We start from the raw sequence: 24,693 nt of genomic DNA, 5'->3' as shown, positions 1-24,693 counted from the left end.
TTATAACCCCTTGCCTTTTGATCACAGCCGTTCATTTCGTTTTAATCTGGACCGTTCGTTTTTGATTGAATCTGGACCGTCCGTGCGTTTGAATCTGGGCCGTCCGATCGCGCGATTGATCTGGGCCGTCGGATCGCACCCACGCGGATCGCCAACGTGGCTCCTTTCGGAGTGACGCGATCTTGCCACGTGGCAGGCCCTGGTTGGCCGGGACTGCTGACCGGGCCTGCTGACGTGGCTGATGACGTGGCCCCCCCCCCCTTTTTTTTTTTTTTTTTTTTTTTTTTCCCTCCTCCTTTCCGGGTGCTACACCTTTACTCAAAATAAGATTGGTAAAAATAATTACTAAGGTGGAGAATATTTTTTAATTTAATTTTTCGCTCCTCAAAATTGAACTTCATTTATTTGGAAATGGAACCATCACTGTCATAACCGTTTTTCCGTTTGTTGCATTTCTCTCAGATTCCCAAAAAATTTTAATAAAAAAATAAAACTATTCTATTTCTCTGATCCAATCCAAATTCAAACATTTTCTTCTCCTCTCCTGAAAAATCCCCAATCAAAAACCCAAGCACAAAATCCTGCATCGCTTTCATTGCTTGCAAGATCTCCGCGCTTCCCGGTTGGCTTTCTAAATTCTCTGAAGATGGCTACAATGCAGAGCCTGATTGGTCTCATCAACAAAATCCAAAGAGCCTGCACCGTTCTTGGCGATCATGGCGGCGAGGGAATGTCTCTTTGGGAAGCTCTTCCTTCCGTTGCTGTCGTTGGTGGCCAGGTAATATATACGTACATACAATTAGATATACACATGCATTTCTGTTTTTCGTATTTTTTTTTTCTTTTCCGTGTTGAGATGTGTTGTTTGAATATTTGTTTTTGGTTCTGGGCTAGTAGAGTTCTGGAAAGTCGTCCGTCTTGGAAAGCGTGGTGGGGAGGGATTTCCTTCCTCGTGGATCCGGTAATTATGAATTTCTTCCTTTGTGATATACCTGTTGTTTTCGGTTTTCAATCATGTCTGTTTGGTTGGGTGGAAATGAGTGAAAAGGTTAGAACATGACTTTGATCTTTGGTTAATAACAGTCCATCTCAAGAAAACGAATTTAATGCGAAATATTGTTTAAGTTGACTAGTCTGGTTCTTGGTATAGTGGTGAACAAGTTGATTTCTATATTGAAGAAATAAGTTACCAAGTACAAGTATTTCACATTCTCCTTATGACATAAAATATTAAACTAAGTAATCACCATCATCTAATTCCTGTTTTAGTAACAAGTGGAACTACAATGAGCAATTTGTTTCTTGAAGAATCATTTTTACTTACTTTGCCTTTTTTGTTTGTGTGTTTTGTTTTTCTTTTCAAAAAGGCATTGTCACTCGAAGGCCGTTAGTACTGCAGCTTCATAAGTTGGATGATGGGCAGTCTGAATATGCAGAGTTTCTTCATGCGCCAAAAAAGAGGTTTTCTGAGTTCTGTAAGTTAAATACAAAGGCAATGTTTATAAGTTTCAACTCACATCATGGTTCCTCATGCAATCTTGAACATTAGTTGCTGCGTTCGAATTTGCCTTGCTGTCATAATTTATGGGTGTTCTTTCTGGCTATGCTACTCAAGGCATGCTAGGTGAATGTTCTGTACTTTGTACAGGTTGGCTACTGTTTATGAAATTATAGTTCTTCTATGAAGTTCCTTGTTTGTCGATGTTGAAGAGAACTGCCTGTGATGAGCAGGCAGGCAGAGGCTGATTGTCTTCATCTTGAAAATACCTCAGTAGGTCAGATAACATTGGAAAACCATATCTTGGTATTTATAGAAACTTCAAATTTGCCATCTTATAGATTCTTATTCCTGGCTTACTTTTAAGATTGAGAGTCCTTTGCTTCCAAGCCATATTTTCAAGATTCATGTTCTTGTCAAACAAAGCGAGTATTCATCTTAACCACCTCCCAATCTTGTATATTTTCTATATTTTAAATGATAGAAGTGTTGGTTTAGGGCATTGACCCTGCACTTTACTCATGGCTGAAGTCCAGGAACACATTAAAAAAGAAAAAGTTAGCCGAGAGCATTTAGTTTTAGGATGTGAAAAAATTTATTCAAATCCTGACTATAAAATAAAACAACAGAAAGATGACAACAAAATACAATAGGCAGTTGGCAGATCAAAATAATGCAGAAAGGCTTAGACCATTTTCTTCCTCCCTTTATAGACCCTGGCAAACAGTTCAATTCTTGGGACCTTACTATATCACAATTGTAAAAAATGTGGCTATGGGAGGGAGCATCATGAAAGTACATAATGCACAAATCTAGACACCAAGCACAGTTATGCTTGCCAACTTGAAGCAGATCTTTAATATTAAGACTTAAGCGTAAAGCCATTTATTGCATAGTAATGAAAGATGATGTAGTCTAAAAATTGGAAGGGTTTTCTGTTGGAAGCAGCAACTGCTGTGTAGGCCTAATCTTAATTTGGAGTATTAAAGAATTTTGGTGGAGTTGGGATCTTTTGCTTTGTTTCTTTTATTTATATATACTTTGTTTAGAACTGGGACGAGCCGAAATTTCAGATTTAGAAATTCATGGTATCCTTTCCACTTATGCTAGTAAACTTGTGATGGAGAGCGCATTGTCCTTGTTACTTATTCCCACCTTGATTTCGTAATGACTTAAGTGTTAATGGACATTGAATGCAATATAATGCCTATTATCGTACATGTAAATGACCATATGAATAGAGACAAACATTTCTTTTACCTGGTCATCTTACTAGAAATCTTTGTTGGGTTATTTTTATCGTAAGTAATTATTTTAAATAAGCATTGTATTTAAAATGGAATTATAAAGGTCGAGATATGTTCGAAGTATTTCTCCTAAAAAAGGAATCATAAAGTTAATGCAGTTATGAAGTGAAAAACAAATTATTTGAGCTACATCCTTTGTTATGTCCTTTTTTCTCATCTATAATAAAATTTTGTAATTATCATTACAAAGAAAATAGTACGTCTCTGTGGAGCAAAAGCTAGCTAATGGTTTAAATTTATTCTTCTTTGCTTGCCAAGCAACACAAAGTCTGAGTTGATCACCCAAAACATGCACTAAAGATGTGGGATTTGAGGTGCACTAGTTGCACCAACTCCTCAAGGGGAAAGAAAACTAGCCTACAAAATTGCTCATCTAGTAAAGTAGTTAGCTTTATTGCATCTAATATTTGGAACGGTTGGCTCTTGGTGTCACCAGGCTGATTCAAAGCATTGCCTTCTCTGGGGAACGATTAATGATAGATTTGGTATACAGAGAATGCATTCTGATAGTTGTAGATTTTTCACTGCCATCCCTGATTGTATGTGAGCTATAACATGTATCAAGGTACGATGAGCATTATTCAATTTTGCAGCTGCCGTGCGTAAGGAGATCCAAGATGAAACAGATCGCATAACAGGGAAGACAAAACACATCTCAAACATTCCGATTCACTTGAGCATATATTCCCCACATGGTTTGTTTTTATGGTTTCCTTTTAACTAAATACTGATTGAAATCATTCTATTAACTTACTGCAGAACAGATAACGAAGAATTGCTTTATCTTTACTTTTGCTTTTTTTTTTGTTTTCTTGCCAAAATTATGGATATTCTGAATAAAGAATAATGGTATTTGTTTATCCATTATTCCTTTTTCCTTCATACATTCATTTCTACCTTTATCTGTTCAATCTTTCTGCTGAACACTTAATGAGTGTTTTATGAGAATTTTACTAGTGGACAAGAGACTATTGCTTGATCACCGTGATATATTAATCCTGCGGTAATAGCTAATTTAACACAGTGAGGCATGCATTTGATATTCTTGCACCTGGCAAATTCAGCTACTCGAGTTCCATATTGATGCAGTCTCATGCAGGATTTTTTATTGGCGACCTATCTGTCTTGCCATTCTTCTTTTCCTACTTATTTGATGATAGTTGTGGTCCCGAATAAATTAGTTTTCTTCTTGTGTTTGATTTTGTTATTACTTTAATTCTTTCATCTATTGGTTCTAAGTTGACTGTAAAATGCATGATTCTATTTGGCAGTGGTCAACTTAACTCTCATAGATCTTCCCGGGTTGACAAAGGTGGCTGTAGGTAAATAAGACATGATGTTATCTTCAAATACAGGCTAAAAACATAAATCATTCAATTAATTTTAGCAGTTCTCATTTTTTGCAATGCAATGTGGCGATTTTTCCTTTGGCAGAGGGACAACCAGAGAGCATTGTTGAAGACATTGAAAACATGGTTCGGTCTTATGTTGAGAAGGTGAGAATCCTGTATAACTGGGCATCTGCGTACCTATAAATATTTTGAATTCAAGTAATATATTTGTTTGAAGCATATTCTGTCTAGGAAGTTCTTTGCATTGCCAATTCTTAAGGACTTCATGTTTACCAAATTCTCTGATTTTTCTAGCCTAACAGCATTATATTGGCTATTTCTCCTGCCAATCAAGATATTGCCACTTCAGACGCCATAAAACTTGCAAGAGAAGTTGATCCTTCAGGTACTAAACATTCAGTATGTTCAAGATTAAAAGTATTCTGTTCTCTCCAGGCTTCCAGGACACTGTAATAATTTCAGTTATTGAACAAAGAGGTTCACATTCCATAATCCTTGGTGCATTTAGGTGAGAGAACTTTCGGAGTGTTGACAAAACTTGATCTCATGGACAAGGGAACAAATGCACTGGATGTATGGATTTTCTTTGTTCTGCATTAATACCAAAGACTCCCTTATTTTCTAACATAATATATCAAGATAATAGTTGCTTTGTTGCATGTTTAGGTTCTTGAAGGTAGGTCATACCGGCTGCAACATCCCTGGGTTGGGATCGTGAATCGTTCCCAAGCTGATATCAATAAGAATGTTGACATGATTGTTGCTCGCCGAAAGGAGTGTGAATATTTTGAAACAAGCCCTGAGTATGGACACTTGGCAAATAAAATGGGATCAGAGTACCTTGCAAAATTGTTGTCTCAGGTCCTTATCATCCAGATTCTCTTATATATGTTTAGCTTGGATTGTAACCCTGGGACGTGCCTCACCTTGGACTTCTATTTCTTTTTTGCTTTGGTTCCTCCTTTTTGTTTCTCTTTTTTATCTTCTTCAGCATTTAGAAGTTGTAATCAGACAGCGTATACCAAGCATCATTGCTTTGATAAACAAGAGCATAGATGAGATTAATGCAGAGTTAGATCGCATTGGCAGGCCTATTGCAGTAGATTCGGGGGTAACAATAGATAGGAAATCAGTTATTTTATAAATGAAACTATTAATTTTTGTATCCCACTGATTAGAAGTTTTTTCCCTATATGAACAGGCCCAATTATACACAATTTTGGAATTATGTCGTGCATTTGACCGTGTCTTCAAGGAACACTTGGATGGAGGGTAAAGTCCATGAACTTCTTCAGCATTGTACTTTCTTTATAAGACTATTCTCTGATACTATATTTTCCAGATTGTTTGATGAGGATCATGATCTGGACCTTATAAGAGATACTTTTACCATGACCTTTTTCAGCATTGTTCCTCTTTATAAGATTATCCTCTGATAGTATTTTATCCAAATTGTTTGGTGGCAGTCATGCTCTGGACCTTCTATGAGATATTTTGTTTTCATCCGCTAAAGTTCGTAACAAATTCCAAGTAGTTTGTCCATTTCTACAAACTGGAAAATAGGTATCTGAATGATTTCCATTCATAGTAACCACTGCAAAGAAGATATGATTTAGGATTTGGAGCTCAATGTTTACTCATTGTTAGTGAAACTTACCTGAAGAGTTAGTAGACCTTGCAACTGGGAGTTTGAAGCAAATTAGAGTATTCATGGATTTTCCATTTATCTATGTCTTTAAGCATAACAAGCTGCCTTCTTAATGGAGGAAAAACAGGAACTTATCATTAGATTTTCACTAGATTTGAATGCCATTTTCTTCACCAGAATGAACCTTCTAGATGGTAGACTGAAATCTTGTCCTATTCCTAAACTAATTGTCATGGGCGTACAAATGTATCAAGTAAGATCAAGTTCTTCTGAACAAATTTTACGATCCTACTTGTTGGGACTCCTCCTGATGATATCCAGCTAATGGTTCAATACACATGAAATTTTGAGAATACAAGAGTTCTTCACTCTTGCTCAACCCTAATGCTGAGGCGAACTGAAAATTTGTCTTCCTGAATTATGCACTATAGATATTGTGGGTAAAGAAAAAAATACAATTAGGTTTTATTTGAAATGATAAATATTCTTCTTAAAAGGTTTCATTCTTATTTTGTTTTTGCATATTAGGAACCAGAAGGATAACATTATAAAGAAGGAACTGAAACAGATCCCTTTTTTTGTTCAAGGGACACGCCTCCCTAGGAGGATCTGGTGTCCTCTTTGATATTTTGACTAGCTTGTAACTATTCTTTTGTACATGGCGGTGGCAGTCCTCTAGTGACTTTTTAAAATTACCCTAGCCCTTCTCTTTTAAAAGAAAATAAAAGGGTAACTTGTTATCATCTTATTGTTTTGTGATTGAGAAAACTAAATGCTTGCTGAGCTGGGTTCAATATGCATTATGATATGATTTCTATCTTACCCTGATTCCTTCTGTAAGTTGCATGTTAGATAATGTAAGTTTGCTACTTCAGACGACCAGGTGGAGATCGGATCTATGGAGTTTTTGACAATCAATTACCAGCTGCTTTAAAAAAGCTCCCTTTTGATCGTCATCTTTCTTTGAAAAATGTCCAGAAGGTTGTTTCAGAGGCTGACGGTTATCAGCCACATTTGATTGCTCCAGAACAAGGATATAGAAGGCTCATTGATGGATCAATTAGCTATTTCAAAGGCCCAGCTGAAGCCTCTGTGGATGCTGTAATGTTCTTTGTTGCTTTCTATCATAACTAGTGACTCTTATTCTTGTGGTTATAATTATAGGATGGGAGCTATTTGTTTGATTTTTTGTGGAAAATAATTTCTTTCAAAAACCATACAGATAATCTCAATCACTAATGGATCCATTCAATGTGCTTGCTTAATGCTTCTAGTTGTGCATAATATGATTTATTTCAAAAAAAATGTCGTGCCTAATATGATAGTGCTGATTACATACACATATATGAATACAAATGGTAGAATAAGTTGCTTTACCTTGTACATCATACAGTTATATGACCCTCTTTTCAACAAATTGTATATTTCTATAAATCTATTGTTACTAGATTAGTTACCATCATTATAATCGTGGTCCCTATTGATATATTTCCATTGTAATGTTGTTGTTGTTGTCACTGTTACATCTATGAAGTTACTGCTAATGTTAGTTTTTCTGGCTGCAATGTCAAGAACCATTGAGAATGTCAGAACCTTTTGTCATGGTTCTGATCTGAAGAAAAAAGAAGAAAAGAAGAAGAAGAGAAAGCAGAAGACCAAAGTCGAGGAGAAATAGGGAATAAATTTATTTCTTTTCCGATGATGTCTACAAGCATAGATAGATAGACTTTCATAGGCTTAAACACTATGTTTCCAGCGAGGATCACACAGCCATTTTGGCCCTAGTAGCGGCTGCGGCTGGTGATGGCAGATTTGTTGGTAATACAAAATAAAAGAAACCCAAACCCTAAATGTTTACAAAAAGACTATTTTGCCTCTTTTTTGTAATTTTTCCTTTTTACCCTTAATATCTTGACAATACTATCCCTTTAAACATTAACCTTATCCTCAAGGTTGATTTGGGAAAACTTTGTCTTCGAGGATCCCTTCTGTGACAATCTCCTCTAAGACCATTACCGTTTTACTCGTGCAATGGTGTCTTGGGAGGTACCAATCTCCACACTTGTAACAAACAGTTGTTACTTTTCTAGGTTCCATATCTCTTCCTGTAGTTCAGGGTGGTTGATCATAATTTTCAGATCTTTATGAAAATTTGGCATCATTCCCAGTAAAATATAAACTTTGAGATATTTCTATAACAGATTGTTCCTGTAATAAGGTCTGTTCGAATACTTGATTAAGTGTTTGCGGCTTGAGAAACCTTATCATGAGTTGTAACTCTAGTTTAAGGCTACAAATAAAGGTGGGTATGAAAAATATTTCTAAAAATGTTGGGTTATCTACATCCATGAGAAAGCATATATGTTCAAATTGTTTCAAATAGTCGAGAATAGTACCTATTCGGGATAGTTTGATGAACTCTATGAAATTTTTTTGCGATGGTCCCCCAAATCTACGGTTAAGTTCCTCCGCTAAATATTTCTAATCCATTACATCAATTTTGGCTAACCACACATGGTACCATATATTGGCAACTTCTCCCAAATATAATGATGCAACCTCCATCTTTTACTCGTTAGGAGTGTTGTAGATTATGAAGTATTTTTCACATCTCTGAAACCACCCGCGAGGGTTTACTCATTCGAAAAGTGAAATTTCCAACTTGGGAAGCAAAAAAAATTAGGCGGAACCGGTTTTGTGCATAGGATCCAGTGGGCCGGTTCGATTCGGACAGTTTCGGACTAACTTGGTTCAGTTTCAGTCGATCGGTTCAAAACCAGGTCGGGTTGGTCTGTCTGGTCCAGGGTGGTTCGGATCGGATTGATTATGTCCAGATTGGTTCGGTCTAGGCCAATAATTGGGTCCGAACTAGAAAATCTGATTTTAGATATCTGGGGGGCCTCTGAACCCCATATTTCTTTTGCTTATTCCTCAAGTGTGAAAAACGGCGGCAAATTCTCCCTCTGCCCGTACGTGACTGCCATTTGGACTGTTGAGGTTGGCATCCTGTGGCGTTGCATTCCATCGCGTTTTGACTCCTCGTGTGTGAAGGGATGTGGCCGATTTTCTTGTAGTCCGATTGGAGCGGTTGTTGACTGCTCCGTCGGATTCGACTTCTACTAATGCAGCGCTCGACCGCATATTAGCTCTGCTAGGTAATCAAACTGATCCTGGAACTCATGTTTCATTTCGTGTACTTCTTCCATGAATGCGGTGAGTCTCTACTCGATATCCTTCATGGTGAGCCTCGATCACTGCTGCCTTCCCTTTAGATCGAGTGTAGGATGCGACACCCGGCAGAGGACTCAGCTGGTCCCTACTCTGATACCATCTTGTTAGAATCCTTTGTCATGGTTCTGATTTGAAGAAAAAAGAAGAAAAGAAGAAGAAGACTGAGGTCGATGAGAAATAGGGATATAAATTCGAATTGTATCATTCCGGTAAATTTGTGAAATTTTTGAACTCCAATGAGTTCAGAGAGTTCAGGCCCATTAGTTTGGTAGATTGCATGTATAAAGCCTTTGTGTAGACAAATTCTTGATGCTGTGATGGTTGCCAACGAGATGGTTGATGAGCGAATGGCTATAAAGAGGAATGGTTTAGTGTGGAAATTGGATATAGAGAAAACATATGATCATGTAAATTGGAATTTTGTAGATTTCATGCTGTATAGAATGGGTTTTGGGTCTAAATGCAGGAATTGGATGAGAACTTGTATCACTACTACTTCTTTCACTGTTTTGGTCAATGGGGGTCCCTCAAAGTTCTTTAACGCCTCAAGAGGTTTAAGGCAAGGGGATCCTCTATCCCCCTTACTGTTCATTATGGTTATGGAAGGCTTAAACGGGCTACTTAGGAGAGCGAATGATCTTAATTTACTGAGAGGTGTTGTGGTGGAGAATAGTGACAATACAATGGAGGTGTCTTATTTATTCTTTGCTGATGATACACTCGTATTTTGCCAGCCAGATTTGAAGAACCTATTGCATTTGAAAAGTGTTTTGTTATGGTTTCAAGCTGTGTCGGGACTTAAAATACATCTTTTCAAGTCTGAATTAGCAAGAATTGGTGGTAGCTGTGAGGCTGGTAATTTTGGTTCGATTTTAGGGTGTAAGGAGGTAAAATTCCCTTTCAAATATCTTGGGATTCATTTGAGAGCTAAATACAAGGATCAACTTACATGAGAACTAATTATTGATTTATTTGATAAAAGACTTGCGGAGTGGAAAAGAAATTTTCTTTCTAAAAGGGGTAAATGTACCTTAATTAAAAGCACACTTACAAACATCCCAATATATTATCTTTCTACTCTAACCATTATAGTGAAGGTGGCAAAAAAGCTGGAAGCTATCCAATACAGATTTTTATGAGGCAACATGGATGATAACCGTAAATACCATCTCGTGAATTGGAATACCTTAAAAGAACCAATCACAAGTGGGGGGCTTGGCTTTAGATCTTTGGTGAATATGAATGAAACTTTACATGGCAAATGGTTATGGAGGTATTCGAGGGAGGAGACGAGTTTGTGGAGGAGGGTTGTTGAGGCCCGGTGGGGCAAATTTATAAATTCTAGTGTTTCTGACCGCACTTCTATCCCCCATGGGAGAGGGTTATGGAGGAAGATTCTTATGCACAGAACCTGTTTTATGCACTGCACAAAGTGGAAACTGGGTAGGGGAAATAAAATTAAATTCTGGGAAGATAATTGGGTGGGAGGTGGCCAAGCATCTTCAGTATTACTCAAAACAAGAATATGGCTATTATTGAGGCTTACCAGAGGTCTGATGGGGAAGTGGTTTGGTCTATTAATGTAACAGAAATTTAAATGACTGGGAGTTAGGGGAATATAAAGTTTTATTGCAGCTATTGGCGGAACAGAAAATTTCTTGTGAGGATGATCAACTTGTGTGGAATCTGGAAAAAATGGCTTCTTTTCTGTTTTCTCTTATTATCAGTTTTTGTGTCTGGAAAGAGAAGTGGGCAGGATTGTTTTTCCAGCTAAATAAATTTGGAAGACCTTGGTTCCTCCTCGTGTGTCCTTTTTTGCTTGGGAGGCTTGTTGGGAGAAGATTTTAACTACTGATAAACTTAGAATCAAGGGCTGCATCCTGGTGAATGGGTGCTATTGTTGTTTGAAGGCAGAGAAAACTTGTAACCACTTATTATTGTGGTCTCCCATGCCTTATTGTTTGTGGTCTTTTATTTTTGGGTTGTTGGGCATCGAGTGGGTCATTGCGGGTTTGGTGGGAGATGAGATATGGGCTTGGGATAGGTTAAATGTCAAAAATAAGTTGGTTAATATGATCCATTTGACTGTTTTTTGGGTCATATGGAAAGAAAAGAATAATAGAACATTTGATGGTGAGTCTAGTAGCATGATTAGGTTAAAAGATAGATGATTGTTTTATTTTGGGTTTATATTGTTAGGATATGATATTTTTAGTGATGTAAATTTTGAGTTTGTCATCAATTCACTAACCATATTGTAAATTTTTGTATATGGGCGGTATCTCTGTTTTTGGTACCTTGCTAATATACAATTGATACTTTTTATTTAAAAAAAAGAAGTATAGATAGATAGACTTTTATAGGCTTAACCATCATGTTTCTGGGGAGTATCACGTGGTCGTTTTGGCCATGGTGGTGGCTGCGGTTGATGATGGCAGATTTGTTGGTAGTACAAAATAAAAGAAACTCTAATGCTAAATGTTTACAAAAAGACCAGTTTGCCTCTTTCTTGTAATTTTTCTTTTTTACCCTTAATATCCTGATAGAGAACCATAATGATTCCCTTGTTATCCAAGTGTTCCATGTATGTTCCTTTAGTGATTTATAACTAAAAAACCAAAAAAAATTCTAAAATTAAAAAAAAATGAAAGTTTTAGAATCAAGGTAATTCAGGAAAGAAATACTAATTTACTTTTGAGGGTTTTTAGTTCGAGTCCTACGGAAAACAAGCTTGCTAGAGAGATAATAAAATTGAAAGCATGAAACCATGGTGAGCTCATAGGGAGGAAAATGGATTTAGGGATCAAGTAGAGCTCATGAAGAGGGAAATGAATCGGGAGCAGGGGACTAAATCAGGTTAAGGTGTATAAACAAAGAGCCAAATACGTGGCGCAATCTAGTGAAAAAGAGAATAATGGGTCTACATCATATCAATCGGAGAATGTTGAGGATACGTGGCATAAATCTAGGATAGGTAATTAAGGAGAAATTAGAGTTAAATGAAGTGTATTGAAGTCAGAGGGTCATTCGGGTGTTAATTGGCTAGGGTTCTCCTTGTTGCTCTATTTTCGTGGAGGATCTTTAAGAATTATTCATGACGATTCTAGTTTTTTTAGAATTTAAGTACTCTGTACTCGTTGATCTAAGTATGATAAGTCTGAATAGCAAACATTTTTCTTCTAGTTTTTAAGTTTTTTCAATTCTTCTTCCCCTTTACTCTTTCTTTTTTTAGAATTTAAGTACTCTGACAACTTGATATCAGAGCAGATCGATTCTGATGAGTCGCCTATAAGTTTTGTAGCCATGGTGAAAAATAAAGGGAAGGTGGTAGTTAATGAATCACAGAAATTGCCAACAATGGAGGACAATGTGAAAGAATTCAATTAGAAGCTCTTGGACTTCATGGTGGAGATGTACAACGTATAGCAACAAACCAGGGTTCTCCTAGACCAAAGGTTCAAACAACTTGTAAAGATGCTGTGAAGTGGAGTAAGGTTGGGTGAGTTGTCACTAAATTTACGTCATTCATATATTATATCAACTTAGGATCGCGATTTACTTCCCATCCCAAAGCAGTGAGGTGCTGGGGGTAGTTGCATGTAGAACCCATGGAATAACCCGTTGGGAAACTCTACACGGAAGGTGGATATTCCCATCTTTAAGGGTCAAAACCCTATAACATGGATAAGATGATGTGTGAAATACTTTCATGCATATAACATAGTTAAAGAGAATAAAGTAGAAACAACAGCTCTTTACTTAGGAGATAAGGTGGAGATATGGTTTCATGGGCTAGCCAATTCTCTGAGGGTGTTATAATGAGATGTATTTGTTGAAGAAGTTTGTAGAAGGTTTGGGGGCTAGCTAGTATTGATATTTTAGAAGAATTTAATAACTTAGTACAAGAACATATAGAGATTAAGTATCAAGAAAAATTTGAAGAGATGAGGTCACTATTACTCATTAATAACTCTGAACTCTCAAAGAAATATTTCATGTTAAATTTTATTAGTAGTTTGAAAGAAGAACTTTGATCCATAGTGAGAATGCATAAACCATTTACTTTGAACCATGTTTGTGAATTAGCTCTATGGCAAGAGCAAGCTGTTGAAGCAATAAACCGCAATAAAAGAAGTAGACACCTTAGTTCTACAACCTATAGTCTAAAACCCCACTATCCAACCTCTAGTTTTGAAGTACCTACTGGCAGTAACAATAATTTACCCAAAATCTCAACAAATCAGAAAAGTCAGCATGGGAGAACCCAATATCAAAATGAGAATAAACTAAATGATTCTTGCTACCAATAAGGAAAGAAATATTTTTTAGGGAATCAATGTAAACTTAAAACAGTCACGACAATGAAGAGATGCAAGGGAGAGGAGGTTGAAAAGGAAGAAACTTGAAGTTTTTAGAGAAAATAAACTTCTAATTTTTTATTTCTTCTTTTATTTACATTTAGAAGATATATATAGACTAGTTATTTTTATTCTATTTGAACTCTAATTATAGGATATAATTATACTATTAGAACTCTAAATAATATAGTATTCAACTTAACATAAAATCCTTATCAACACTCCCCATTAAGTTGGTGCAAAAATATCACATATGTCCAACTTGCAAATTAGGTTCTGAAGAGATTTGTTGTATAATTCTTTAGTGAAAATGTCAGCCACTTGGTCGTCAAAAAATACATGATATAAACATAGAGAGCCATCAACTACCTTCTCTTTTATGAAGTGTCGATCAATCTCTATGTGTTTTGTTTTATAATGTTGAATTGGATTATGAGAAATGTTAATTGCTGTTTTATTGTCACAAAACATAGATAGTTTCTCATTTTTAAGCAGTTTTAACACCCTCATTAGTTTTTGCAACCATAATACTTCACATACTCTTTGGGCCATTGCTCTATATTCTGCCTCAGCACTGGAGCAAGCAACTACACTTTATTTCTTATTTTTTCATGTGACTAAGTTGCTTCCTACAAGTGTGCAGTAACTTGTAGTTGATCTTCTATCATTTAGGGAATCAGCCCAATCGGCATCTATAAATGCTTTTATTTTAAGGTGACCATACTTAGAAAAGAGCAGACTTTTTCCTGGTGCAGACTTCAGGTATCGTAATATACGAAAAACAGCATGTAAATGAGTCTCACGAGGATCATGCATGTACTGGTTCACAAGACTAACTGCATATGCTATATTGAGTCTGGTATATGAGAGATAAATGAGTTTTCCAACTAATCTCTGGTATCTTTCCAAGTCAACTAATGTACCACTACTTACTTGCAATTTGTGGTTGCTCTCAATAGGTGATTATGTCGGCTTGTAATCCATCATACCAGTCTCTTCTAGTGAATTTAGGATATATTTCATTTGAGAAATGAAGATCCCTTTATTAGATCTGACAACTTCAATCCCCAAGAAGTATTGCAATGTTCCTAAATCTTTTATTTCAAACTCTTGAGCAAAAAATTTTTTCAACTGAGCCGTCTCCTTTATATCATCTGCAGTCACCACAATATCATCCACATAAACAATGAGAAGAGTAACTTTATTCTTACGATGTTTAATAAATAAGATATGATCCGCATTACTTTGTTGATATACAAAAGAGATCATAACTGTTCTAAACCATTCAAACCATGCTCTTGGAAACTGTTTCAATCCATATACAGCCTTTTTTAATTGATAAACTTTTCCTTGCATCCTCTCATCTTCAAATTCAGGTGAAATTTTTATGTACACCTCTTCCTCTAAGTCTCCATTGAGGAATACATTTTTTATATCAAACTGCTGTAAATCCCAATAAAGGTTAGCTGCGCAAGACAAAAATATTCTAATTGTGTTCATCTTTATAATAAGTGCAAATGTTTCCTGATAGTCAATCTCATAAGTCTAAGTAAATCTTTTGGCCACCAATCTAGTTTTGTACCTTTTAATAGATCCGTCTGCTTTGTGTTTTACATTAAACACCCATTTGCAATCAATTATTTTCTTTCCTTGTGGAGGTGAAACAAGTTCCTATGTTTCATTCTTTGTCAATGCTCTCATTTCTTCAATCATGACTTTCTTCCACTTAGGATATTATAGAGCTTTTCTCCAATCCTGTGGAATAGACACAAAGGAGACAGATAAGATAAAGGCTCTATAGGAGGGAGATAGAGAGTCATAGGAAACAAACTTATATATAGAGTGCTTAGTGCAGGTTCTCGTTCCCTTTCTAATAGCAATAGGTTTATCTGATAAATCATAAAATAAAGATAACTCACCAGTATCTTTTGTAACCAAAGAAGATTCTTGATCTGAAATAGATTGCATAATGACTTTTTCAGACTTCTCTCTCCTTGAATATCTTTTCAAGTATGATTTATTTAGACGTCCAACATTATTTTCTTGATTAAGACTTTCTATAATAGAATTCTCCTCCTGAATATGATTCTCAATAATTACCCAATTATGTATCATTTCTTCATTCTCACTCTTTCCCTGAATATGATTCTCAATCATTACCCAATTATGTATCACTTCTTCATTCTCACTCTTCCCCTGAAGAGGTGTTGGGTTTGAGTTGAAGTAAGACTCATTCTCCCTAAAGGTAACATCCATAGTTACAAAGTATTGTCTATATGGTGGATGATAATACTTGTAACTTTTTTAGGTAGAAGAATATCCAACAAATACATACTTAAGAGCTCTAAATTTTAGTTTACTCACATTTCTAATATGAACAAAACATACACATTCAAATTCTTTTGGGAGAATAATATAGAAATTTTTTCCTTACAAAACCTCTATAAATTTTTTAAAATTCAGGATCTGCAAAGACTTTCTATTGATAAGATAAACAGGTGAGAGAACTGTATTTTTCCAGTAACTCTTTAGTAGATTCATGGTGAATATTAGTGACCAAGTTACCTTTAGTATGTGTCTGTTTTTTCTTTCAGTAACCCCATTTTGTTCACTGGTGTAAGCATAACTTGTTTGATGAATTATCCCATTTGACTCCAAGTAGGCACAGAACCCACTATTTATATATTTTGTACCATTTTCAATTCGCAGAATTTTAACTTTAGCACTAAACTGTGTACATATCATTTTTAAAAAAAATTAAAAACATGAAAATATATCACTTTTTGCTTTTAACAGATAAATCCATGTTAATCTAATACAACAGTCAATAAAAATAACAAACTATTTATGAACAAAAAGAGATGTATTCTGAGTAAGTTCCCACACATCAGAGTGAATAGTTTTAAAAGGATCAATACTTCTATTATTACTTAAATGATAAGAACTTCTCTTATGTTTAGCAAGTTTGCATGCATAATAAAATAAAGACTCCATAGAAGTTATTTTAAATAACTTAGCATATAATTTTTCTAAAACAAAAAGGGACGGATGTCCCAATCGTCAGTACTGTTATAGTATCTCCATATTAATTTCTTTATTCCCAATGGTTGCTTGATTTCCAATTAAGTTCAGATGTTTATTCAAGACATATAAACCATCTTGCAGTCTACCAGTTCCAATCATCTTTCTGGTTTGAAGATTCTAAAAGATGTAATGATCAGGAAAAAATTTAATTTTACAGTTGAGATATCTAGTTATGACACTAATAGATAAAAATTATTAGAAAAACTAGACATATATAAAACTGAAGACAGTGTAATGTAGGAGTACAATTAATGAAACCTGTATCCGACACGGGAGTGTATGACCTATCTGCTATACGGACATTATCCCCTTCAGTATAAGAAAAATAGGTTAAGAATTCTTTAAAAGAGCATGTCATGTGTTTGTTAGTTCTACAATTTATGATCCAATTATCAGGAGTGAAAATAGAATTAACAATATCTGATTTTACCATATTTGATGTGCTAACAGTTGATGAAGAGTTAAATTGATTTAGAAGACATTTCAGATTTTGAATTTCTTATGTGGAAAAGACTCCAATGGATAGTGAACCAGGTATTTCCCTAACTTCAACAAAATTTACTTGAGCTCTTGTGGTTCCACCTCTTCTTCTTCCCCAACCTATAATTGGTCTTCTATGCAACTTCTAACAAGTTTTCCTAGTGTGTCTTGGTTTGCCACAATAGTCACATTTCCATATATCTCTGGATTGATCAGACTGAGCAAGTAATTCAGCTTTCTCAACTGGTATAATGTGAAGTATGGTATTTCATCTACTCTCTTCTTGCTAAACATAAGCATGAGTTTGTTCTAATGAAGGAAAAAGATCTTTACCAAGCACTTGGACTCGTATTTGATCATATTCGGTGTTCAAACCAGCTAAAAAATTATAAATTCGCTTTTTTCTATCAATTTCTGAAATTTGATTGCATCTGCAGGGCACTCTGCTTAAAAATCTTGATAGTAATCTAATTCCTGTCATAATTCATTTAGTTCAGAAAAATATTGAGAAATAGTCATATCTCCTTATTTTGTGCCATGAACTTTATTGCGGAGTTCATAAATCTAGGTGTCATTACTCATCTGTGAATTTATGAATTATGACATTACCAATGAGCTCTCAGAATCTCATCTATTATATTTTAAAGTACTAACATCTGGTTTTTTCACTTTACTAGTAATGTAACCCTGCAATCCTCTAAATTTGATGAACAATAAATAAGATTTCGACCAAGCAAGATAATTAGTTCTATCAAGTTTTACGGGATTGATTTGTAATGAAGGATTATCAAAACTAGTAACACTTCCTTTTTTTACTTCTGTTCATTTTAGACTGCTAAAAATAAGAAGAAAAACTATCCAGTAATAAAAAATAGACCTATGTGCACCAAGGAGCTAAAAAAGAAAATCAGATCTAGTTCGGCTATAAACAGCTCGGGTTTAGTTCTAAAACGGTTCAGACTCGGCTCTAGAACGGCTTATACTCGGCTCAAAGTCGGTTTGACTCGTCTTATCTGGACAGATCTCTGAACGTGCGCCAGAAAAAGGTAACGGTGTGGCCTTTTTTACATGTATCTATTGATGTGCGGCTGTAATTTTTTTTTACTAGTGTTTCTAGATGTGCGGCTACACCTCTTTACTGGCGCTTGAGGATGTGCGACTGCAACTTTTTACCAGCGCTTATGGTTGTGCGGTTGTATATTATTACCGGTGCTTTCGGAGGTGTGACTGCACTTTTTACCGATGCCTGCGAATGTGCGGTTTCAATTTTTACCGATGTTTGCGAATGTGCAGTTTCAATTTTTATCGGTGCCTGCGAATGTGCGGCTGCATTTTTTTATCGGTGCTCTGATACCATGAAATTTTTAAAGAAAATAAACTTCTAATTTTTTATTTCTTGTTTTGTTTACATTTAGAAGATATATATAAACTAATTATTTTTATTCTATTTAAACTCTAATTATAAAATATAATCTTACTATTAGAAGTTTAAATAATATAATATTTTAGTTAACATAAAATCCTTATCAACAAAACTCAAACAGAAGAATGACAAGAATCCTTAGAGGACCCTGTAACCTTGAAATTACAGGCTACAATAGGCTGTTCCTCAGGGGGTGTTGTGAGGATAAGAGGTATACTCAATAAGAACGCTATTATAATTTTGTTAGACAGTGGTAGTTCCTATTCATTTATGGATACCTAGGTGACAGAAGAATTGAAGGGCCAGGTGGAATACAACAGACCTCTCACTAGGATAATGGCTAATGTTCACAAAGTGACCAATGAAGGTGAATGTTTAGGAATCCAATGGAGAAGGCAGAACTACAAATTTTGTTAAATTTCAGAGTAACTCTACTGAGAAATTATAACATGATACCTGGGGTAGATTAGATGAAGATGTATAACCCTATAATCTTTGATCCTGTGAAGCTAAAGTTGAGTTTCAAACTGGAAGGAAGGCAAATAACCTTGTAAAGGGTGAGGGTTCCTGACAAGTTAACCAATTCATCAGGAGAGAAACTTAGTAAGATGATAAAAAAGTGGAGGTAAGCATAGGACACAGACAGTTTATTGTCTATGGTCCATAGAATCTAACAGCAGAAAGCCTGGGAATTTTTCAAGATGAAAAGAACCAAACAGAACAAGTGTTACAAGTTTTCCAAGATATCATTGAGGAGCCAGAAGGCCTTCCACCCTCTAGAGGCTTGGATCATGGCATTTCTTTGCTGAACAACAATTCCCCAGTTAACCTGAGACCCTATCGATATCCACAGTTTCAGAAAAAAATAGATTAAACATCAGGTTAAAAAGATGCTTGATGCCTCAATTATCCAACCTAGCCACTCTTCATTTGCATCTGTGCAGTCCTATTAGTCAAAAAGAAGGATGGAACTTGGAGATTATGTGGGATTATAGGGAGTTCGACAAGATTACAATCAAGGATGAATTTTCAATTTCTGTCATTGATGATCTTTTTAGATGAATTGCATGGGGCAACAGATATAGTTACCACCAAATATAAATGGAGGAGGAAGACATTTACATGACAACATTTCGAACTCATCATGGATATTATGAATTCACAGTCATGTCATTCAGTTTGCCAATATACTCGTCACATTTCAATGCCTTCTGAACCAGGTATCTGAAGCTTATTTATGGAAGTTGTACTGATTTTATTTGATGACATTCTGGTATATGGCCCTTGCCTGGATCAACACAAAAAGTACCTAAAATTGGTGTTCATACTGCTCAGGCAACATTAATTATATGCAAAAAATCCAAATGTTATTTTGCCGAAGAAGAAATTGAATATTTGGACATATCATCTCTAAACAAGAGGTCAAAAAAATCTTTAAAAAGTAGAGGCCATGCTGATCTGGCCTCTTCCAACCTCTATCAAAGGCTGCAGGGTTTTCTTGGACTCACAGGGTATTATTGAAACTTTATCTGCAATTATGGTACCATCAGCAAAGCTCTGACTGATATGCTAAAAAGGAAGTATTTAAATGGATCGAGGAAGCAAAAAACACATTTGAACTGTTAAAAGAGGTAATGAGTGGAGCATCAGTATTAAGATTACCAGATTTTTCTAAGTCATTTATTTTGAAAGCTGATGCTTGTGGAGTAGGAATACGAGCTGTACTTATGCAAGAAAACAAATTAAATGGAGGTATTATTTGGAAGGTGCACCCTTTATCATAAAAACAAATCAAAAAAGTATCAAGCACCTGTTGGAGCAAAGAGTAACATCATGTGCAGCAAAAGGGAATTATTAAATTACTGGGATTGAACTACTCTATTCAGTACAAAAAGAGAGTAGAGAACAAGGTGGCAGATCCACTCTCCGGACGGGAATATGTAAATCAGAAAAAAGAAGAGGTAGCATTACTATCGGCAGTTACCATTAATTCCCCCACTTAGTTGGTAGAAGCCACGAAAAGCTAGCAAAGAGATTTTCCTACTGAAGAGCTACTAAAAGAACTGACAATTGAGAAGGATGGCCGACTATCCTACCAACTCCAGGCAGGAATATTGAGATGCTTTCAAAAGCAGGCTGGTCATCGGAACATTAGGAGGATTAAGAGAGAAACTAATCCAAGAATGCCATGATACAGTATTAGGAGGTCATTTGGGAATCAGAGGCACTTAGTATGCTTGAAACAATATTTTCTATGGCCTGGCCTAAGAAAGATGTGGTGAAACAAGTGCAAAACTGTAAGATGTGTTAAAGGTGTACTATGGAAAAAGTTCAACTACCGTGGTTATTATGACCACTTCCTTCATCAGAACGAGCTAGGACCTACATATCAATGGCTTTTATTGAGTAGTTGCCCAAATCGGCAGATAAGGATACCGTCTTAGTGGTGGTGAATCTTATGGCCGAATATGTTCACTTTATAACCCTGAAGCACTCCTTTACTGCTTCAAAAGTGGCTCAAGTTTTTCTTGATAATGTTTAAGATTGCATGGTAGCCCTAAGATGATAGTAACAACATTTTTACTAGCCTATTCTAGAAGGAACTCATGAGAATAACAGGAACAACTTTGCATTACAGTTCTTCCTACCATCCTCCTTTACTCTTTCCTTTTCTTTTCTCTTCGATCTAACCATTTTTCTTCTCATTCTTGCACTCACCTTCATTGGCTACATGTCAGAAGTACCTGACATTCAGATATATAGCAATTATTGTAATTTTATCAAATTTCTGAACTTTATATAGCATTTTGGAAATTCTGGTAGTGAAATTTAAAATTTTAAAAGTTCAAGTGAGGCTACTTATTAGTTTCCTTATTAGGTATTTTACACACAGTGAAATTCTGGTTTTCTTTTACATGAAGACGGGATGTGCACAGATTTTTTGGACCCTATCAAGGTCTTTGTTTTGCACCAATATTTTCAATGTTTGACTTTTTGTAACAAAGAAGTTAATTATTTACAAATTGCACTTAAGGTTGAATACATGCACGACTGAGGAATTTTCTGTATAATTCAGTTTTGGAAGTATGTATTAGATATTCTCTATCTCCTGTACATGGTAACTGATTAGATCGAACCATCTTTCTAAGAGCAACTTGTCTAAGTTTTTTAATTTGGTTAATTTGGTTAATTTGGAAGCATGTATTAGATATTCTGCATCTCCTGCACATGGTAACTTAGTAAATAGAACCATCTTTCCAACCACCCTTGTCGTGATTGGAAATTGAAACTAAGATGTCTCACCCAAAAATGGAAGTGGTACCACCAGAGACAAACTCTCTTACTGTCACTTCTCAAACTTATGTTGAAAGGCAATGACTGAAGATATTGATGAAGGGGAAGTGTATTTTTATCATTTTACCGCCTTTGAATGTCAATACATCACTTGTCCAACTTGAAGTTGAGGATAAGCTCTTCATATTCTGAGGCACTTTGTTTTTGAATTTTCTCCATTGAATATGTTTATCTTGTTCTGTTCCTCAGGTGCATTTCATATTGAAAGAACTTGTACGGAAGTCAATAGCCGAAACCGAGGTAAAAGAAACTTTTAGCTGGACTATTGAAGACATCTTGCATGAGATTCTAATTGGACTTATATACAAGTGAAATAATTTTTATTTTTTTTAAATTGGGCAATTTTTGTATTGCAATAATTCTGCTTTTGTTGCCAAAAAAGAGCTATCACCTCTATGGGTAAAATGGTGGCTTTTCTGATTGCATTTAAACTATTCTTCTTCTTTCTCTATCATGTAGAAGCTGGCAGGAACCTGAAGGAAGAATTTTAAGGAAAGCTTTTTCCAATTTCACACAATGCAACTCTAATATGTTTGTCATGCTTTACTATCAAGCCTGTCTTTAGCAACTTGGATCTCTGGATATTATCTGTTAGCATGTTTGACATAGGTTGTTCCCTTTGTCTTATGTAAAGTTAAGGTTGAGTTTGACTAAAATTTTGATTATGCAGAATAGAAACGAGAATAAACTGCAAATGAGATAAACATTTGCGTAAAAAAAAATTTCTAATTCTCAGTCATTTCTATATTCAACTTAAATTAGGTACTGTTGTGATTGATCTCTTCACAGGTGTTTGTCTTCATTGTATGCATGTCTTAATTTCTGATGGCATTTGTTTATGGATCCTTGAGTAGAAGATTAAACCAAATGAGACATGAACCATTTGGCATTCATGAACCTTTTTCGTCTGATTTCTGTTTCATCTGTGTAACAAAATGTATAGAGTCAGAAGGGTGCCCGATACTGAAGTCTCTCTCTCTCTCTGTGTCTTATGAGATTTTGCACTTTGATTTATTAAATTCCTACCACATGGCATTGCAGGAGTTGAAGCGGTTTCCAACACTTCAAACTGACATAGCAGCTGCTGCAAATGAAGCATTGGAAAGATTCCGAGATGAGAGCAAGAAAACAGTTCTACGGTTGGTGGATATGGAATCTAGCTATCTAACAGTTGAATTTTTCCGGAAACTTCATCTTGAGCCAGAGAAGGCTCAAAATTCCTCAGGCCCAAATGCAGACCGTTATTCTGATAATCATTTCAGAAGAATTGGTATATAATATTTTTCTTTCTTGATTACAATAAGTTTGATATTTTTCACTTTTCTACTTAAAAAAAAAAAAACCTCGAGCTAATATACACAAGATTCAGTGATCTGCATTTGCTGATTCTAGAATTAGTTTAATTTGTTTCTGTTCTGTTAGGTTGAGACAATGATGCTGGAGGTATAATGTCATCCATCGTTAGGCTATGTGTAGAAAAATCAAGAACTCTTTTGGAATTGATTTGGAAATTCACATTCATTGCAACTAGTTACTGATGGTATTTTATTAGCATATAATAAAAATTGACCTATTAAGAATTTTAAGTAAAAATAAATCAACAAATTCCAAATTGCATAAGTTCTAATCAAAATGGATGCACTGGTCCGTTCGACTTGAAATTCTCTATAAATTCAATCTTTAATTATTTTAAATGAGATTTTCATCGTCCTAATTAGAGTAGTTATCCACAGGACTCCTTAATTTATTCCAAACATAGCTTTAATATTTGGGGTATAACATATTTATCAGTTTGAAATTCTTTTGAGTTTTCCTCTGTTTCTGTGATGCAGTTACCAACTGACCAATGCAAGACAAAAAACAATAAAACTTTGCACTGTCCTTTTATTTCTGCAGGATCAAATGTCACTGCTTATATAAATATGGTGTGCGACACGCTCAGGAATTCTATTCCGAAGGCTGTGGTTTACTGCCAAGTAAGAGAAGCCAGGAGATCACTTCTAAACTACTTCTACAGTCAAGTTGGGAGGAGAGAGGTAATTTTTGGGTGCTTTTTTCTTCGAACCCCTCAACCCTCTTCCTGACTCTTGAGAAAATATAAAATGAGATAGATGTTCTTATAACTTGAGAGTTTTCTTATTGTCTCAATGGGGCTCATAAAATTTTGAACGCCCATCCTCATGATAATGAGGGGGAAAAATAAACAACTCAACCACAGTAAGTTGGTTTATAACTTGAGAGTTTAAGATACAAGGCTTAATTTGATTTGATTCTATTTCATCCTCACTCAATTCCAACTTTTTGATCTTTATAGTACTTTTGACATGAGTTAGAACAAAAATTTGTATGTTAAACCTCCCCTCCACCTTGACATTGAACTTTTAGAGGGTAGGAATTAAATTCATATGAATTAAAAAGGAGAATTGGACTTCTATTTTTAAAGAATTCAAAGTGGGGGCTAGAGGTAAGATCCAAAACGTAAAAATATAACGTAATGCCACAGAATCAATGTCATTTCTCAAAGTAGGTGCTGTATGGTTCAGTTTATTGTTGGTAATAATAGGAAGAGGATGGAAAAAGGTGCAGAATAAATTTGAAGCTAATAATTCCATTTCCATGGTGTGTGCAGAAGGAGAGGCTTGGTGCAATGTTGGACGAGGACCCACAGCTCATGGACAAGCGAGCAACCTTAGCTAAAAGACTTGAGTTGTACAAGCAAGCTAGAGATGACATTGATTCTGTGGCCTGGAAATAGCAATCTCTGATTCTATAACAATTATGCAGGCTTGCAAATTTTTTATGCTTAAAAAAGCTTCACAGCCTAAATCTTCTCTCAACTTTGCACATTCTTTTGTACTCAATTTTGAAAAGTATCGAGTTTACTTTGGATTACCTCTATGTTTTGTAAATTGAATTTCTTTTTTTTTTTTTTTTTTTAAATCTGCAATCTTTTCTCAA

General features: G+C 35.4%; 1 protein-coding gene across 1 annotated transcript; it reads left to right on the top strand.

The window, feature by feature from the left end:
- Positions 1–424: 424 nt before the first annotated feature.
- DL1C (DYNAMIN-like 1C) lies at positions 425–24,627 on the top strand. The gene is made up of 16 exons (XM_088214050.1): positions 425–778; positions 898–961; positions 1,368–1,475; positions 3,399–3,500; positions 4,077–4,127; positions 4,240–4,301; positions 4,452–4,542; positions 4,666–4,730; positions 4,824–5,018; positions 5,149–5,268; positions 5,359–5,429; positions 6,681–6,906; positions 21,925–21,975; positions 22,777–23,005; positions 23,632–23,771; positions 24,365–24,627. Exons 1-16 carry the CDS (start codon positions 647–649, stop codon positions 24,488–24,490), a joined length of 1,833 nt encoding a protein of 610 aa, XP_088070176.1. The 5' UTR covers positions 425–646; the 3' UTR covers positions 24,491–24,627.
- Positions 24,628–24,693: the final 66 nt, after the last annotated feature.

The sequence above is a fragment of the Carica papaya genome, chromosome 2 (assembly GCF_054855325.1).
Source record: "Carica papaya isolate Zhongbai chromosome 2, ASM5485532v1, whole genome shotgun sequence".
Lineage (NCBI taxonomy): Eukaryota > Viridiplantae > Streptophyta > Magnoliopsida > Brassicales > Caricaceae > Carica > Carica papaya.
This window is presented reverse-complemented; position numbering and strand designations above follow the sequence as displayed.